The sequence below is a fragment of the Jaculus jaculus genome, chromosome 19 (genome assembly GCF_020740685.1).
Source record: "Jaculus jaculus isolate mJacJac1 chromosome 19, mJacJac1.mat.Y.cur, whole genome shotgun sequence".
Taxonomy (NCBI): domain Eukaryota; kingdom Metazoa; phylum Chordata; class Mammalia; order Rodentia; family Dipodidae; genus Jaculus; species Jaculus jaculus.
The window spans coordinates 59676827-59694512 of NC_059120.1; the positions used below are offsets into that span (position 1 = coordinate 59676827).

At 58.2% G+C, this 17686-nt stretch overlaps 1 protein-coding gene across 6 annotated transcripts in view; it reads right to left on the reverse strand.

Moving 5' to 3' along the window:
• Mef2d (myocyte enhancer factor 2D) overlaps positions 1–16344 on the reverse strand; it is a 31682-nt gene extending 15338 nt beyond the window's left edge. For 2 of the 6 annotated variants that reach the window (XM_004667284.2, XM_045137864.1), the window contains exons 1-3: positions 15329–15664; positions 1887–2068; positions 1177–1380 (exon numbers count right to left, since the gene is read on the reverse strand). In XM_004667284.2, coding sequence (XP_004667341.2) covers positions 1177–1380; positions 1887–1940 — 258 coding nt within the window. In that variant the 5' untranslated portion in view covers positions 1941–2068; positions 15329–15664. Of the gene's footprint in view, positions 1–1176; positions 1381–1886; positions 2069–7205; positions 7285–11695; positions 12449–15328; positions 15665–16194 lie in introns of those variants that run through there. The other 4 variants (XM_045137865.1, XM_045137866.1, XM_045137868.1 and 1 more) reach the window with 4 other exon arrangements.
• Between the last annotated feature and the right edge of the window lie 1342 nt (positions 16345–17686).

Below are 17686 nucleotides of genomic sequence, written 5' to 3' on the forward strand. Positions count from 1 at the left end.
TCCAGACCCAAAACTCCTTTAGACACTTCCTTTGTTCTCAAGAAGAATGTTGTGTTTATACATTCTGGTCTAAGCCTGGCATGGTGGTGCATGACTGTAATCCCAGCAACTAGGAGGTGAGGGCAAGAGGACCAGGAGTTCCTGGTGATTCTTGGCTACTTAGGGAATCTGAGGCTAGACTACATGAGGTCCTGTCTTAAAACAAAACAAAACAAAAAAAAACCTTCTAGTCTAGGGCATTTTCCCCCAAATCTTAGAGTAGCCCACAGCATCCCAGATGATCATCACCACCATAGAACTGTGCCCCAAGTTGGCACCCTGGAATAAGGAACAGGAGGAGGTGGGCCCCTTAGTGAGCTCACAGAACATCTTAAAGACAAGCACTACCCCATTTCCTGGAGGACATGGCCCAGCGAGGCCAAACCAACTACCCACAGCCATGTGGCCAATAAAGGCCAGAGCTGAGTTCCAACCTCATGCTCTTCAACAGTTCATGGAAAACAGAGCCATGGGGCCACAAAGGGCCAGCAACAGAGGAGGAGACATGAAAACAAAAAGGAAAGCCTGGTGTGGTGGTGCACGCCTTTCATCCCAGCAATAGGCAGAGGTAGGAGGAGCGCCATGAGTTCAAGGCCACCCTGAGAATACAGAGTGAATTTCAGGTCAGCCTAGACTAGTGTAAAACCCTACCTCAAAATGCCAAAAAAAAGAAAGAAAGAAAGAAAGAAAGAAGGAAGGAAGGAAGGAAGGGAGGGAGGGAGGAAGGAAGGAAGGAATATGTAAGTACAATGATTGAGATGGGGAGGTAATATGATGAAGAATGGAATTTCAAAGGGGAAAGTGCGGGTGAGGGAGAAGGTATTACCATGGGATATTTTTTATAATTATGGAAAATGTTAATAAAAATTGTGAAAATAAAAAGAAAGAAAGAAAACAAAAAGGAGTCAGGTGCAGAGGGAGCCCGAAAGATGGAGGAAGGGATGAGGCAAAGAGAGAGCAGGAGAGCAGACCTCGGGGGGTGCACCTGGAGCCTGGCCAGCAGCAGGGCAGCCCCGGGACAGGAAGGCGGGGTGGGCCACCACCACCGGGAGCCCAGACCTGCTGCTGGCCCCTGGCTCCACGCTCTAGGCTGCGGCCCTGCCTTCCCTGGGCTGGGGCCGCGGGCGGCCGGCGCACCTCGATGATGTCGGCGTTGGTGCGGCTCTCGTGCGGCTCGTTGTACTCCGTGTACTTGAGCAGCACCTTGTCCATGTCGGTGCTGGCGTACTGGAAGAGCTTGTTGGAGTGGTTGAAGATGATGAGCGCGATCTCGCAGTCGCACAGCACGCTCAGCTCGTACGCCTTCTTCATCAGCCCGAACTTCCGCTTGGTGAACGTCACCTGCAGGGGGCGGTGGCTTGCGCTTGGTCAAGACCTTCCAGAAGCCCCGTCCCTTTCTGCAACCGCCCCCCAGGATGCAAACACTGCCCTCAGAAGTGCCTGCCAGGAGAAGAACCAGGCCAGCACTCCTCACCGGCCCTCAGCCAAGGCAGAGCCAGACACACAAAGGAGACGGTTTCAGATGGCCAGGAGGCCACACCTTTGCGCAGGGAGCTGAGAAAGAGCAACATGGCTCCCGGGAGAGAGGAGGGAAGGATGGGTGCCGGGATGGTGGCCGGGAGGGGCTCTGGGCGGGCTAGACCCACCTGGTTGCAGCAGAGCAGGGCCGCCTGTGATACACAGGCCCCAACAGGCACAGAGGGTGTTACAGGTTCCCAGCTCAGCCCCACTCCTGCCACGCCCTGCAGTGAGTCCCTGGGCTTCCAAGAAACCTTCAGACAGAGCTGGACCATACTCCAGCTCCCTGTCCTCACTACCTGCCCAGTGGGGCTCTGGGGCCTCCTCACCTGGCGGTTCCGCTCATCGGTGATTCGTTGAATCTGAATCTTTTTCCTCCCCATCTTCTCTGGGGGTCCTCAGTGCCGGGGGAGGGGCTGCTGGGTGGTGGTCTAGGTGTCTCACACTGTGCTCATGAACGTCTGGGGCCAGCACTCAGTTCATGGTCTGCAGGACTCCTGTGCACAACCTCCTGGGAGGGACAATCGTGAGAGGTGTCAGCCCCGCTGCGGTAATACGTGCTCCCTGGGGACATGAGCCAGGCCCAGGACACTCTGAGAGCCTGCTGGTGATCTGTGTCTTCAACCGCAGCAATGCTAGCTACATGAGGCAAAGGCCTCCCACACCAAACATGAGCTCGGCTCCCACTGGAACAAGAACTTGGTTCAAACTAGATGCCACAGTAGCAACTGTCCTGAGGCCTTAGGTCTGACAAAAAGATACGGCTCCTGGTTTCTGAGGGTCTGCTTCTTGGAGAGATGCCCATGCCTTCTCCTCGCCACTGCCCACCCGAGTTCTGCCGCTGCCCCTCCAGCCTGGGCAGCACTTGCTCTGGAGCCTGGTAGTGAGAGCATGCTGAACAAGTGCCTGTCCAGGTTGCATGCAAGCGAGCACCAGACAGGAGGAGATGCCTGGTGTGTCTGGTGCCCCAGAATAGCTCAGCAACAAGGTCCTCACAAGGGCTCATGGGACCCTGGGAGCTGCAGAACACCCACCCTCAGCCAGAGCTCCTGTGCAACAACCTGCTTTATTCACTGGCCTCAGTCAAGTTTTCATTTGAAGGAAGGGTTCTGCTGCTTAAAAGCCAGACAGGCTACTCGAAGCCAGAGCAGCCAAATATGTTCTCCCTCTCTTTCTCCCTACCTCCCTTCTTCTCTCTCTCTAGTCTCTCTCCTTCCCTTCCTCCATCTCTCTCTTCCTCCTTTTCTCTCTCACTAGAGATTAAACCCAGGGCCTTATACATGCTGGGCAAATGTTCTGCCATTGAGCATCCTGTTTGAATTTTTAATTTGTTTTTTGAGGTAGGGTCTCGCTCTAGCCCAGGCTGACCTGGAATTCACTGTAGTCTCAGAGTGGCCCCGAACTCAAGGCCATCCTCCTACCTCTGCCTCCAGAGTGCTGGGATTAAAGGCGTGCACCACCATGCCTGCTTAATTTTAAATTTGGGGACAGGATAAGTTGCTCATATTGGCCTTGAGCTTGCAATCCTCCGTCCCCAGGCTCCCAAGTAGCTGGGATGGCAGGCTACCAGGCTTTGTTTTCTGTGATGCTGGGGGTGGAACCCAGGGCCTCATGATCCCTAGGCAAGGGCTCTACCACTAGGCTCACCTTAACCCAATCTAGACCTCACAGTCCATTGCAATACTCTGCAGGGAAGCAGGCAACGGCCAAGTTTATAGGACACCAAGTGCGTGAGGTGTCAGTCCTACAGGAGATGTGTACCGACGGGGCAGGGTGTTTCACCCAGTGCTACCCGAGACGGAAGCCAGGCCAGGTCAGTCGGAGCAGTGTTTCCCCCAGTGAACACACAGTAAATAGGACCAATGTCACACACCGTGTGCTACTCATCTCAGCGCCCCTGTGCCCCATTCATGGCCCACTGGAGGTAGAACTCCAATTTCAAACAAGTTTGGGAACCAGGGAATACCATGGGATGAGAGTCAGCCCAGTTCAGAAAAGATGTGTGCTCTCAGGAACTGACAAGGCCACAGGCTGGGTAAGCCTCACGGGGCTGGAAGGGTTAACGGTACCCAGTCAGCTCAATCATTTCAGGAGTCCTTGCAGCTCAGGTGAAGCTTTCTGGAATGGGTGGAGGAGGGCACGGTTTTCAAAGCCACTCTAGTTAGATCCTGGGAGGAGCCTTGACCAGAGAAGACAGTCCCCTTCCTGGAGCCTGGCCAGAAACCCCACTGCAGGTGTGGGCAGAGAGGAGGAGAGGGCTCCGCAGCCCAGCTGCCGGTCAGTGGCTGCTGAGTGTCCCTACTCCTCCCTGGCCCCATTCCACAAGACCCTTTGGGCTGCACAGTGATAGGACATTTACTTGGCACCTTGGCTGGGAGAGCAGGGGGAGGGAAGGAGGGAGTGTGGACACAGGGACCATTACAGGACTGCCCATCAAGTCTGACCACCCAGCTTCCACTCTGCCCAGAAATCTGCAGAACAGAGCACAGCTCCCAGCCTTCCTCCAAAGGCCCTCCCATCTCCCTCTTGCCTTATCCCTTCTTTAAGGTGCTCTAGTCCTGACCTATTGCTCCCTGCTCCCCACACCCCAGGACCACTAGTAGTTGCCCAGACAGCCCTGTGCAGGCCAGCAGACACAGGTCTGAACAAGCACCAGCCTGCGACCCCCACCCCGCCCTCCTCCACTGCAGACTGCAGCCTGAGGCTCCTCCTGCCTCTCAGCAGCCTGCACAGAGAGCCCCTCCTCAGCCAGCAGTGATGCCAGCTGAGTAGGGGAGATGGGAAGGGGTGCCAAGCAAGGGCTAAAGTGAACTGACTTTTAAAAAAATATTTTATTTGCCAGGCGTGGTGGTGCAGGCCTTTAATCCTAGCACCTGAGAGGCACAGGCAGGAGGACTGCTGTGAGTTCAAGGCCACCCTGCTACTACAGAGTGAATTCCAGGTCAGCCTGGTCTACTGAACCTGGGTCCTTTGGCTTTGCCGGCAAGTGTCCTTAACCACTATGCCATCTCTCCAGCCCCCTGAATTGGCCTTTTTTTGGGGGGGGAATGAGGTAGGGTCTCACTAAAGGTGTGCGCCACCACATCTGGCCTGAACTGGCTTTTTAAGTGGGATTCTCTGGCCCAGCCTCGGAACTCCAATCTAGACCTGCCTGACCCCACTGGCCATGTGGCTCCCTTCTCCCTGTCCTGCTCCTCCCATGAGGACGTTCTTGCTGACAGGGAACACTACCCGCTCGTGGTCACCGCTGCCTCCTCTCCAGGCTGCAGCTAGCCCTCCGGGTCTTCTTGTGGTCTTCCGAGAAGCTAGCCTTGCACTCTTTCTTTTCTTTCATCATCACCTGTGCAAACGATCAGAACTCCGTGCCGGCTCCTAGACTGGAGCTGCGCGCGGGCAGGAATCAGACGGTTTGCTACACTACTGGCCTAGAGGAAAGAGCTCAGGAAATGTATACAAAGAAAAGACCATCTGATTGTTAGGACCCTATGAGAAGTCCTTCTTGCAGTCTAATCTCTGGTCAGTCCTGCTACAATAGCAGCTGTGGAGCTGGGACCCTTCCTCTACCAGCTGTCTGTCATTGAAGCCTGTCAGTCTGGACACCAACTACTGTGAGCAGCCCTCCTACACCGCAGTCAGCCCCCCCCCCCCCCACTCAGCTTGGCTGGAGCAGAGGGTGAGACTCGTAAGCCTTCTAAGGAGCAGCCTGAGCACATGGAGATGGAAAGGACGGGGTTGCTTAGGCAACTGTCGCCTGGCAACTAGCTCCCTGGCTGATCTCCTACACTGCCCCCCCAGCCTCATGCTGGGGGAGCTGGGATGTGAGAGGGATCAGGGCTGAGAAGGCAGGGAAGCCAGAGACCAGTGAGTATCCTCTGGGATGGGGTCGGGTTAGGGCCCCAGATGCCCCCCACTCCCTTCACAGCAGCTCCGTATTTTACACGCAGTGCCTCGGGGGCCTTGCACACTGGGGCTCCCTCTCTGCGCCAGCACTGCCAAAGGACAGACCCTGCCTTGGGCAGTCCTTTCTGCCATCTAACCAGAAGCTCTCCTAAAGAGCAGGCTCAGCTTATACTGGCCTCTCTCCCATCTAGGCCTTCTATATTGCTGCAGGCTCTTTGAAAGCCCCTGAGCAAGAATATGAACTCAATCTTGGCTCTGGAAGAAAGGTGTCTGGGGCAAGACGGGTACAAAGGACCCTAGGTGAACGCTACCTAAGGTGTGGGCCTGTCCTGACCAAGCGTCCCTATGCGAGAAGTTTTAAAGGACACCTGGGCCTGCTTAATTAGCCCTGTGCCTAAAAGCCTAACCAAGTGTGAGGAGCCACAGGCCCAGGCGGCTGCTCTCCAGATGTGGGCTCTGCTCTTGTCTGGCTGGGGTGACTCTTATCACACACCAGGGTGCCTGAGCCCCAAGGCTGACCATGCTGTCCTCAGGCCAGAGCTGTGTGTCACAGCAGCGGCCCTCAGTGGGCTCCAGCTGGGCAGAGCAGTGCTGGGGAGACAGCAGCACCCGGAGGAGCCCTGGGCTAGGGGAAGCCTGCCGCAGGAGGATGGGTGCAGGGAGCTCTGGCAGCACCCTTGGCAGGAGGCAAGGCCGAGGGGGCCAGAGAGTCTGGGGACACAGACCTCACAGCAACTGTCAGCTATGTTTACATGCAAACGGAGCGAGCACAAGCGTGAGACACGGGAGAAGTGGCAGGCCCGCCTCCCCAGCTCACGCCCTCGGCACCTGAGCAAGAGTCAAACCCCGCCCTCAGCGAAGGCCTGGCGGGAAGCGGGGCTAGGGCGGCCCAGGAACCATCCCGCAGGGCTGTCCTTCCTTCCCGAGGCCTCGGTCCTCCTCCACGGTCAGCACCGTGGGAGCGCTGCCCGTGGCTTGAGGGTGTCAGGAACCACGTGCATCTCCTCCCAGGCCGAAAGGAGGTGGGCTGGGGGTGGGGCATTGCTCTCTCTCATTAGGCACCCCCCTCCCTCCGGGGCGCCCGGGGCTGCAGGCTGAGACTGGAGACAGCTGTCACCCTCCCCCGCCCTCCCCGTGGTGGGGCTGCAGGGCATGAAATAAGCAGCAGGCACTGGGGGAGGGGCGACAACCCAATCCACCTGTCACCCCCACAGTCAGGCGGCCTCAAGCAGCCTGCTTGCTACCAGGGGAGGAGGCGGGCTGAGGTGGGTGGGGTACAGACACGGTAAAGGAGGCAGGAAGAGGGGCTTCAAGAGGCCACCAGAGAGAGACAGAGAGAGAGAGAGAGAGAGAGAGAGAGAGAGACAGAGACACAGACAGAGACAGACAGAGACAGACAGAGACAGACAGACAGACAGACAGACAAGAAAAGCAGTGGGGCTGGGCTTTGGAAAGGCCAGGAGAGTGAGGCAAGTCTCAGCCCAGTATTGCCAGCTCACCCTGTCCCTGGCTCTAGCTGCTGGGTGCCCTCTCAGCATCTCCTCCGCCCTCCTAGACCCTCACGCCGTTTCATCTCCACTCAAGCCCCTCACAGGATCCTGAGTGCAGCCCAGCCTCCAAGCCCCCGGAGTTCTGGCAGGCTCACTACCCAAAACCCTGGTTCCCACCATCTCCCCTCCCCCAGCCAGCAGCCTCGGAGCTGGGCAGGGGCTATTTTTAGCCTGGGCACTGAGCTAATTTTAACTCACCCACAAGGGACCTGAGGGCGAGCTGGGGGGCAGTCAAGGAAAGCGGCGCTTGGGGCATGGTGGTCCCAGGCACTGGCACCTGTAGAAGGAAAAGACTGGCTTGAGGAGCACCAGCCGGCTCGAGCCGGGCTCTGGCCTCTGCTGGAGACTCTCCAGTGCTCCACACACCTCCCCATCCTGCTCCTTTTCTGACAAACTCTGGAGAGTCCTCTCCATGAGGGTCTGTCCACTGCTTCCCAGCCCGGCCTGTGCCCCTTTCGTCCGCCTCTCACCCTTCCTGCAGCAGCTGCCAGGAGGAGCCTATGCAGGCATCAGCTATCTCTTGCACCTCCCACCCAGCTCTGGCCTTCAACTCCTGGCCACCCTGACCCTCAGAAAGTCCCTAGAGCCACTCAGAATTGGCCTCTGGCAGTGCCGGGGACAAGAGAGATAGTGTCCCAGCAAGGGGTGAATGAGATCAGCAGTGGGGGGGAGTGCTGCAGTCTCTGGGCTGGGCTTTTTCAGCCCAAGCTGTCAATCCATCGCTGACCCCCAGCTTCACCTTTGGCCAGCAAGGCAGACAGGTGGAGTGGGAGGTCCCGGGGCCTTTCCATCCAGGCCACTGGGTTCCTGCACTCCATGGAGAGGCCCAGCAAGAAGGGGGCTCAGCACAGCGTGGTCCCAGGGAGCGGTGCCAGCCTAGTTGGGCCTATCATGCTCCAGTTGGCGAGGAAAGGCAGTGAGGAGGCCAGAGGGGAGCGAGCATGGGGCCAGGTGGAGGATGGGTTTGCCTGGTGAACAGTCACCCCTGGCAAGAGTTGGCTGGGGGAGGGGGACACCAGGTAGAACACACAAACACAAGGCCCCAGTGGTAGGTGCAACCATCAGGACCCCTCACACGCCTGAAATGCCCATCAAATCCAAGGCTTGCTGGTCTCCAAGGACCTGGGCCTGCTCTGGCCCAAGAGTACTGCCCATCACTGGTGGGGCCAGTGCTGAGACCCAAGCCTGTGCCTTGATTCTCACCCCACCCTTCAGGACAAGCAGCCGTGACTCACAGCCACTCTTTTGCATGGTCATTTGCATAGTCTCTCCACCTTTATTCCTCCAGACTCAACTTCCCACTCCAGACACAGACCACCTTCAGCCAGCACCCACGCCACGCCACGCCACGCCACGCTATGCCACACACTGAGGAGTCCCCAGAGCTCCTGGCAGTCTAGGCTTCTGGCTGGGTTTTCTCTGCCAGAAAGCAACACCGGACACACAGACAGCCCCAGGGCCTCACTCCTATCCAGGGAAGAGGTGCACAGTGCAGTTACTGGGATGTGGGACAAGTCACAAGGTGAGGTGTGGGGACCATGCCTCTGCCAGGGCTCCCCAGAGAAGAATCCCATGAGTAGGGCAGCAGAAGAGGGCCCAGGAGAGCCGTCCTGAGCTTCTGCTCCTGTCCCCAGCCCTGGAGCCCACTCTCAAGGAGGAGAGGTACACAGGGGTCAGACTACAGAGGACCTCACAGGCTGAGTAACTGTTGTGAGTTCTGGCTTCAAACTTGTTTTGTCAGAAGCCACCCAACCAAGGATGGGCAGCTGGCGGCATATGGGTGCCATGGAGGCCCCGTCACTATGCTCCTACCATGGGAGCTGGCAGACCACCCGTCCTCTATGTGTCTTGACGTCTGACTTCCATCTGTCCACTTACAGCACCCAACCTGCAGCCATATTCTCTAACGTAAGGCAGCCCAGCAGAGGGTACCTATCTTGGCCAATCCTTCCATAGCAGCCTAAGCTCACTTCAGTCATCCAGACAGACGGGTGATTGCAGCGGCTCCTCGCTACCAGAAGCCTTAGCTGAGAAGAGGTGGGGGCAGTTGGGACGGTTAGTGTGTCACCTTCCACACCCCCCACTTCCCTCTGGGGTCTCAGGAGACAGAAGTGAAAGTGGCAGCTGGGATCGTAGGGGTGGGTCTGCATGACGGCCGTTGGGGTGACTCCAGTGGTGCCAGGCTGGTCCCAACAGCAGGCAGACTCTGCTCGTGAGATGGGGAGACTTCACGGAAATGAGAGCAGTTGGGGCACGATGAACATGCGCTGGACCAAAGAGAAGAGCGAGCCGGAGGAGAAACTAACCAAGGAACTTGGGGAGACTCTCTCTCCCAGTGTAATGTTCGACCCTTGTTCAAACATCCACAGGCCGACCAAGGGCTGAGCCTTGGTTGGGCCTTGGGGGAGGGGCAGGGCCACCACACTCACCCAGGCCAAGCCAGAAAGAGGCCAATCCAATCAGGGAAGGCAAATCCTCCTGGACATGTGGTGACCTCGAGGAGCCACCAAGGATTTAAAGGGGCCATGCTGGGCAGCTACTGGGTGTCCTCGGAACCCCCGGCAGGAGGTGGGCACTATGACTGCACCTGAGTTTGCTGGCAGCCCCCAGGTAGCTCTTCCAGGACAGCTCCCAGATGAGGCTGTGGCACCCAGTATGACGCAGGGCCCCGACAAGTCCTGCGTGCCCTATCCAAACATGCTCCCAAACTTGTGTCCCTCGTCAACGTGGGGCTCTCATGGCTTCACGGGGCCACTGCAGAGGCCCGTCTGATTGGTCAGCAAGGACTTCTGCCCTCCAGTCCTGTGGCCTCGAGCTCCTCCTTCTGCATGGAGGCCTGATGCTGTGCACTCTCAAGTTCTTGCTTGATTTTACACCCCAGTTCCACCCCTGGGAACAGGTGAAGTTTCCTCTCTCCCTGGACCCCTACCCCCAGCATGGGCTGACAGGTGGCTGAGACAAGGAGCAGCAGCTGGGCCTGGACACCTGTCCCCACCCTGCAGCCTCGCCCAGTGCTTGCCACAGGGTCCACACAAGAGGAGTTGGCTGAGGTGGATGGGGGTGGGGGTGGAGGAGAGGGGCCCAGAGGTCAAGGGGAGAGGCGAGCGAGCAAGAAGCACCCCTTTTATGATGTGCCACCCTCATAGCCTCACCCACCAGGCATTCTGGAGAGAGCGAGAGCGAGCCTCCACGCTCAAGGTCACCCTCAAGCCCCTGGACCCCCTGTCCAGGGAGCCAGCCTGCAGGCTCCTCACGGAAGGGGCCTGTTCCCTTCATCACCTACCCCACTCCAGCTGTGCACTTCTCGTCTTTGTTCTCCAACCCTGGAGCCTGAGCTGGGCAGGTGGGCCAAGGGGTGAAGAAACCAACAGGACTAGCAAAGAACCTGGTGACTGGGTGCAGGGCAGGTTCTGAGACAAGGAGACCACCAGCCTGGCCAGGGAAGAAGGCCCCACACCAGGGTGGAACTGTGGTCCCCTCAAGGCTTCCTCAGTCCCTATCAGGTCACCAGAAGCACTCTGGTTGGGGGAGGGGCCTGAAAGGGACATTTCCCACTGGGCCTCCTCCCTGGGGCGGAGTGGGGGGCTGGCAGGGTCCTGTGGAGGGAGGGACAGGATCAGGGAAAGAGGGGGCTGCCCCTGAACAGTGCCTGCAACCTCCCCATCCCACTGGGCCCCTGACAACCCTTTCCTTCCAGTCACCCCATGAGCCACTGCACCCCCCAGCCTCTGTGGGTCACATCCACACTCTTGTCTGGGACTTCCTGCCATGGTGCTGAAATCTGAAGGCGTTACCCTTCCTCACCCCCAGGAGGGAGTCGGAGTGATATTCTCCCAAACTGCCACCGAACCCTCCTCTGGGCCCTCCGTCCCGCCATGGGACTGTGGTCTGGAATGCTCCTCCTTCCTCCTGCAGGGTGGGTCCCTCCTTTAGCCTAGACCACAGCCCCAGCCCTCTTCACTGGAAAGCTCCCTTACTGTCTCCCGCACTGTTTCCCTAGGTACAAAGAACAGTGGCAGAGAGAAGGCGTCCTCCCATGTCAGCTCCCTGCACGCAAGGACACAACAGATGGTGTTCCTTTCCTCTAGCCCTAAGATCTCAAACATTTTCATTTTTGGTCTTTGAACCTTGTACCCAGGAAAATTGGGTGTACCGGTGAGGCTAGAAGAAAGAGCTGTGGGCAGGCCTTCCCCGTGGCAGGCCCAAGACTAGGGGACAGCCCCAGGACTCCAACACGGAGCCAGGGACACTAAGCCAAGGTCGGTGACCAGGCCTGGAGCTCCGTGCCTTATGGGAGTGTAAGTTTAGTTTAATGAGTAAATATGGTCCTGCCTGGGTGTGGTCAGCCATAAGCTAGAGCCTGGGACAGGTCACTCCCGCCAGCACCAGGCAGAAGGGACTGTCTGCAGCTGCCTGTCATCTACGCCCGCAGCTCTGCCTGATTTAGCCGGAGCTGGCCGGAGAAGGAGTGGTCCCAGGAGGGCAGCGTGTGGCCTTGGCCTAGGGACGAGGAAAGGCAGACATGGAGGGCCTTGGGGACTACCTCTATCAAGCGTCTGACTCCAGAAGCAACAGAGTGGCCTTGCTCATGGGGACAGCATAACAGACCAGCATGAACCATCAAAAGTGCTGTATCACCTAAAGGGAACCTGCCCACCCCGAAAGCTCAGGCCTAAGGGGCAACTTACCCAAGGACGCAGGCCAGGGTGGGGGCGCCAGCCGGGGCGGCCAGGGCGCAGAGCAGGAAGGGAGGATGGAAGTCAGCCAGCGCTCCCTGACTCACAAGGCATGCTTTCCACAGGCAGGCTCTGCCTGCCCATCTGTGCCCCAACCTCAACCCCTGCTCCAGCCAAGGCCCTCTGAGTGGTGTGTGCCCTTCGCCTACCTTCCTGCCTCCAGTCCCTCACCCCCACCCCGCAATCCTTTAATCATCTTTGCTGCTGCTGTCTCCCCACCCGCCAGCGCAGCTGCTCTGTGGGTGTCATGGCCCAAGTGTGCCACACACCTTCTCACACGTGTGCCGTGACCTGCTGCAGACCCGCCAAGCGCAGCTGGGCCTACCAGTCTGCCGGGGATGGGGGTGGGGGGCTCCCCAGCCTGCCTGCTGCAGCAAGGGACCCGCAGGCCAGCCTTCCCACAGCTCCAGATGGAATACTTTTTGTCCCAGTCAGGAGAGAAGAAAAAGTAAATATTCCAGGGGCCAAATAGTACCAACCCCACTAAGTCAAAGGTCAAAGCTTTAGCAGAGCCACTGGAGAATCAAGTGCCTGACAGCTCCCTCCTTTCCCCGGCCAAGTTAAAGAGCCACCTCTCCATAACCTAGCTCCACGGGGAAGTTCTTCCTGTTGTCTAAATTCCATCCTGTCTGCCATAACTATGAAGAAACAGGGCAGCGGAGCGTGGTGGCGCGCCTTTAATCCCAGCACTCGGGAGGTGGAGGTAGGAGGACTGCCGTGAATTCGAGGCCACCCTGAGACTACATAGTGAATTCCAGGTCAGCCTGGGCCAGAGTGAGACCCTACCTCAAAAAAAAAAAAAAAAAAGAAAGAAAGAAAGAAACAGCAACATCATCAACCACAACACAGCCAACATCCAGATTTGACAACAGAGCTCTTAGCGCATAATGACACCCTCTCCCCCATGAGCAAGTCACCAAACTGAAACAGAAGGACAGAGGGCTGTCTGGACTCTGGCCCTATGACTGGCTCATAAAAGCCACTAACGATTACAGCGATGTGATGCGGAGGCCACGCAGCCTTCCCGCTTCCCTGGGAAAGGAGGTAATTGCCTCAAGCCACCTGGCTTCAGAGAGCCTGGAGAGTCACAGCCAGGTTCCTAAGGAGTGCAAGCGCCTGTCAGCAGCACCTCAGCCTCTGAATCTGACCCCTGGTGGGTCAGCAAGGACCCTCAGTCACCTTGGGAAACCTGGACATGGCTAGCTGTGACCTTCGGCCTGTCCTACCCATACCTCTGGTGGCTCTTCTCTAGTAGGTCCCACTCTCTGCTCTGGACTGGAAGGCAAAGAGGGAGCCAAAACACAGCTGGGAAACAGCAGCCCACCTCCTCATCCCCTGACTTCCCTCTCCAGGGAGCCCTGGCTGGTTGGAAAGAGAAGGCTAGGAGGCTGGGCAGAGGTCCTGGCGGTGGTGGTGGGGGGGGACAGGGACAAGAAAGCCATGATGCTGCAGCAGAGGCCACCATTCAGGACAGGGCCAGTCAGAGGGAGGGTGGGGTGTCAGTGAGCCTGACATCAGAGGCCAGCCCCCAACTGAGAAGTCTCCCTCCATCTTTTCCATCACACCTCTGAAGAAGACTGGGGAAGACTTAAAAAAAAAAAAAAGAAAAAAAGAAAGAAAAGAAAAGAAAAAAAACCAACCTCCTCTGCTGGAGAGAGATTATATAACAGCAGCCAACCAACCTGTCACATCCCCCATGAGGAGCACCAGGAGCCACTAGGGCCAGAGCCCAAGGCCAGCCTCTCCAGCCCAGGACCCACACACAGGGGGGTGGACAACGGACAGCGCTTGCCCCCCGCCACACAGAAGTGCTGGCCAAGCTTCACGCCCATCCCCCAGCCCAGGGCTTGCGATGCTCTCTGCCTGGGTCTCTTGCTTCTCCTCTTGGCCCACAGCCTGCAAGAGGAAGGCTTCTCTGTCTGTCTTCCTTCCCGGCATGAAAGCGGTGCTTGAAAGGACACTGGGACCTGAGCCCTGACACAGATTTGCTGTATGATCCCAGGTAAAAACAAAAACAAACACCCCAAAAGCTAACAGCCTCTTTGGCTGCTACAACAGCATGAGTGAAAAGTCCCACCTTCCCCAGAGAAGTCCCTAACAAAAGTACATGCACACACATCTATATGAAAGTACTCAGCACATACAGAGTGGTGGGGGGGGGCACATGGGAGTTGCAACAAAGAAAATAGGACTGCTGAGTCCCTAGAAACCCAACGTCCATGCTGTGGCAAGCCTGGAAGGCGCTACACCAGAGCTCCAGTGTCCCCCAACCACCCCACATAACAAGGTCCTCAACCACTCCCACAAGCATCCCACCCCACCCCACCCCCAAGACGCAGGAAGGAAATTCATTCCCAGGCAGCCGTGGGAGCTGGGCGAACAAGGGTCTGGGAACACTGACAGGGGCCTGCAATGTTGTCCAGGGCTGAGACCTCCGCTGGGGCTCCAAAGGGAGTGGGGAGGTGGACAGTTTGCAAAGCTAATGCTTCCAGCCTCAAACTGGCCCAGGATCCCCTCCGAGAACCAGCTAGAGTAGTCCAAGGTCACCAGCCCCAGACGGCAAACTTCCCATAGTCTTGCTGCCTGGGACCCACTCAGGGAACGGGGGAGGGAGAAGAACCGCCACTAAGCCAAAGGAGCTGGGCCTGGGGGGGGGGGAGCTAAAAAAAAAACAAGAAAAGGGGCTGGGTACAAGATCCACCCGCTAACCTAACCCCAGCGCGCGGGCTGGCACTCAGAGGGACACGCCTGGGTGACCCTGGGGAGTCCCAGAGCTGCTGAGGAATGGGGAGTCACCAAGGGAGAGGACCCTCTCCGCCCCCGTCTTTGTGGTGGGAAACCGGGTGCCTCCAAGTCCGTTGGACTAATCTCCCAAGAGATCCCCAATGGGACCCCACACACACACTCCCGCCCGGTTCTCGCAAGGGCGGAAAGAGACAGAAGTCCTGTCAGATGTGAGCAGCAGCTGCAAACTTCTGCCCAGGGATCCTGCGGCTGGCGTGGCTGACAAACCCGATCGGGGAGAGGGGGGCAGGGCGTCCCAGCCGGGGGTCCCAGCGCGACACCTCCACGACGACTTAGCCTCCCCGCGGCCCGAGCCACGTGCGCTCCCGGGGTCCCCCGCCGCGACCCTGCCCCGGGCCCCCCCTACGCCCGCCCCGCCGCTGCACCGCCCGCCTGGCCTCCAGCCCGGGTCCCGGCCAGGGCGCGCGGGCCGGCGGAGGGGGGGGTTGGATCTCAGATGCCAAGCGCGCGCAGCTGTCACCGGAGACGCCCGGGAGGCACCGCGGGGGTACGGTCGAAGCCCCCCGACACCCACTAGCCCGCGCCCACCGCGCTCCTCCCACGCCCGAGGGAATTCCGGCCCGCGCCACTCCATCCCCCCCCATACCACCCCAACTCCCCACGCCGGGTCCCTTGGACACGAACACCGACGTCGTCGCCCGGCCCCGCCACCCAGGGTGGGGGGGCACCCATGCCAACCCTTCGGGACCGGGCAGACCACCCTCCACCACCCCGGGCCCCGGCAGGAGGTGGGGGAGGGGCCTCTTAAAGTGGCAGGCGCTTTCTTTTTCTCTTACTCACCGAAGCCACGCCGCGAAGAGGGGGAAAAGAGGGGTGTCACGGAGCGAAGGCGCGGGGAGGGAGGGAGCCCCTCGCCCTGGCCCCGGGGATCTTCCGAAACGAGAAGCCGCAGCTCCTAGGCCAGGGTAACAGCGAAGGTGGCCCGCGTCAACGAGGGCCCTGGGCGGCGCCGGGACTGCCCTCCCCGTCCGTGCGCACGGGGGGGATGGGGACGGGGTGGCGGGGCGGCGGGGACGGGGCCGAGCGCCCGAGCCGCCTCGACGGTTGTTGATATTTTGCTTCCTTCCTCCTTTTGGGCTCTAAAGGCAACTCCTCCAGCCCCGGAGTCGAGGCCGACGTAGGCACAGCGCAGCCTAGCTTGAGGGGGTGGGGGACCGGAGTGACGGACAGAACAAGGCGCCTATGGGAGCGCGTCGCTGGCCGGGAGGGGCGGAGCCAGGAGAGGCGGTCCCCGACGAGGCCCCGCCCCTCGCTGCCTTCTGCGGGCCGGGCAGCGGCGCGGCCCCACCCCGCTCGGAGAGCCGGCTGCCGCGGCGCGGGGAGCGCGGATCCCTCCGCCTGCTGGACCGAGCGAGGCGGGCGAACGGATGGGCGGTGGAGGGAGGCGGCGGGGGTCCCTCCGAGATGCATGCCAGGCCCGGCCGCGTGTGCATGTGTGTGTTCCCGAGGTCGAGCCCTTGCGGGCAGCTTGCCCACCGTGCCCGGAGGGAGACCCGCGACCCCAGAGTTAGGAGCAAGGTCTGAGTACCTAAATTAATTGAGAGGAGGCTGTCGGTGGTGGGAGCTGCTCTCTTGCTCACTTCCTACTGGGTGACAAAGCTCCCCTTCCACGCCACCGTGCTCTTTGGGGGTGGGGGTAGGCTTACCTGGGGCGCTCGGTGGCTCCGGCTGCCTGGGACAATCTTCTCCCCTCCCAGGGCCGGGCTCAGCTGACGCTCAGCCATTTAGAGTGACAGCCAGGAGTCCTCCGGTAAGGTAGTCTTCAGTGCCTGCGGCCCCTAACTGCACACTTACTGTCCAGGGCAAGGGACGGGGGATGCCAGCGACCACCTCCCCTTCTGCACAGGAAACATCCGCAAGCATCTTACTGAACAAGCAATAGTAGCTTTTAAAAACTTCCCCCTCCTTTAAAATAAAAATCCCTGGTTGCCTCAAGGCATAAGTTTTTTAAGTACCCTACAAGGAATGTGAGCACCCGAGCTCCGGGACACTGACCCCATCACACTTCCTGTCCAGCATCCCTGTCACTTCCAAATCCTCCACTCGGAGCTTGAGGAAGTGATAGTTTGGAGGAAGACTTCAGGACAGAAGGAAACGGTTCCTGAACAGGCTTAAGTCTGATTCACTGGACAAAGCCCCCTTCTGATTCGTGCGGGAGAGAGCAGATTTTGCAAGGAGAGGCCGCCTATGGTGGGTTAGACATGTCAATTTTTCAGTCTCGCTGTTTCGTTTGAAATTCTTCTTGTACTGTTTTTTTGTTTGTTTGTTTTTGTTTTTCGAGGTAGGGTCACACTCTAGCCCAGGCTGACCTGGAATTCACTATGTAGTCTCAGACTAGCCTCGAACTCGCTGCCATCCTCCTACCTTTGCCTCCAGAGTACTGGGATTAAAGGCGTGCGCCACCACGCTGGGCTTTAAACTGTGGGTTTTTTTTTTTAATTTTTATTAGCATTTTCCATGATTATAAAAAAAAAAAATCCCATGGTAATTCCCTCCTTCCCCACCCCCCACACTTTCCCCTTTGAAATTCCATTCTCCATCATATTACCTCCCCATCACAATCATTGTACTTACATATATACAATATCAACCTATTAAGTACCCTCCTCCCTTCCTTTCTCTTCCCTTTATGTCTCCTTTTTAACTTTTTTTTTTTTGAGCATCCCCTTTTATAACTCATGGTCCCCTTAAGACAGTCGTGAATTTACTGTGAAGATTCATTTAGCTCACTGTACCTGGGGTCCATTAGGCCACGGGGTGTTCTCAATAGTCCTTTCTGTGTAGTGGCGCACGCCTTTAATCCCAGCGCTCAGGAGGGTGAGGTAGGAAGATCACCATGAGTTCCAGGCCACCCTGAGCCTACATAGTGAATTCCAGGTCAGCCTGGGCTAGAGCGAGACTACCTCGAAAAAAATATATAAGTAAATAATAAATAAAAGTCCTTTAGACCGCTGAGTCCAGGCAAGTTGAGCAGGTAAGTGAGCTTGGCGGCTCATGTGTACCTTCTCATATAGGAAGCCCACAGGCAACAGGCTGAATTCCTGGCCCCCTCTTCAGGAAACCTGACTGATACAGTGCCTCACTACCGTTGCCTACTAGTATAGAAGTTGGGGAGCTCAACACAGAGATGCCAGTTCT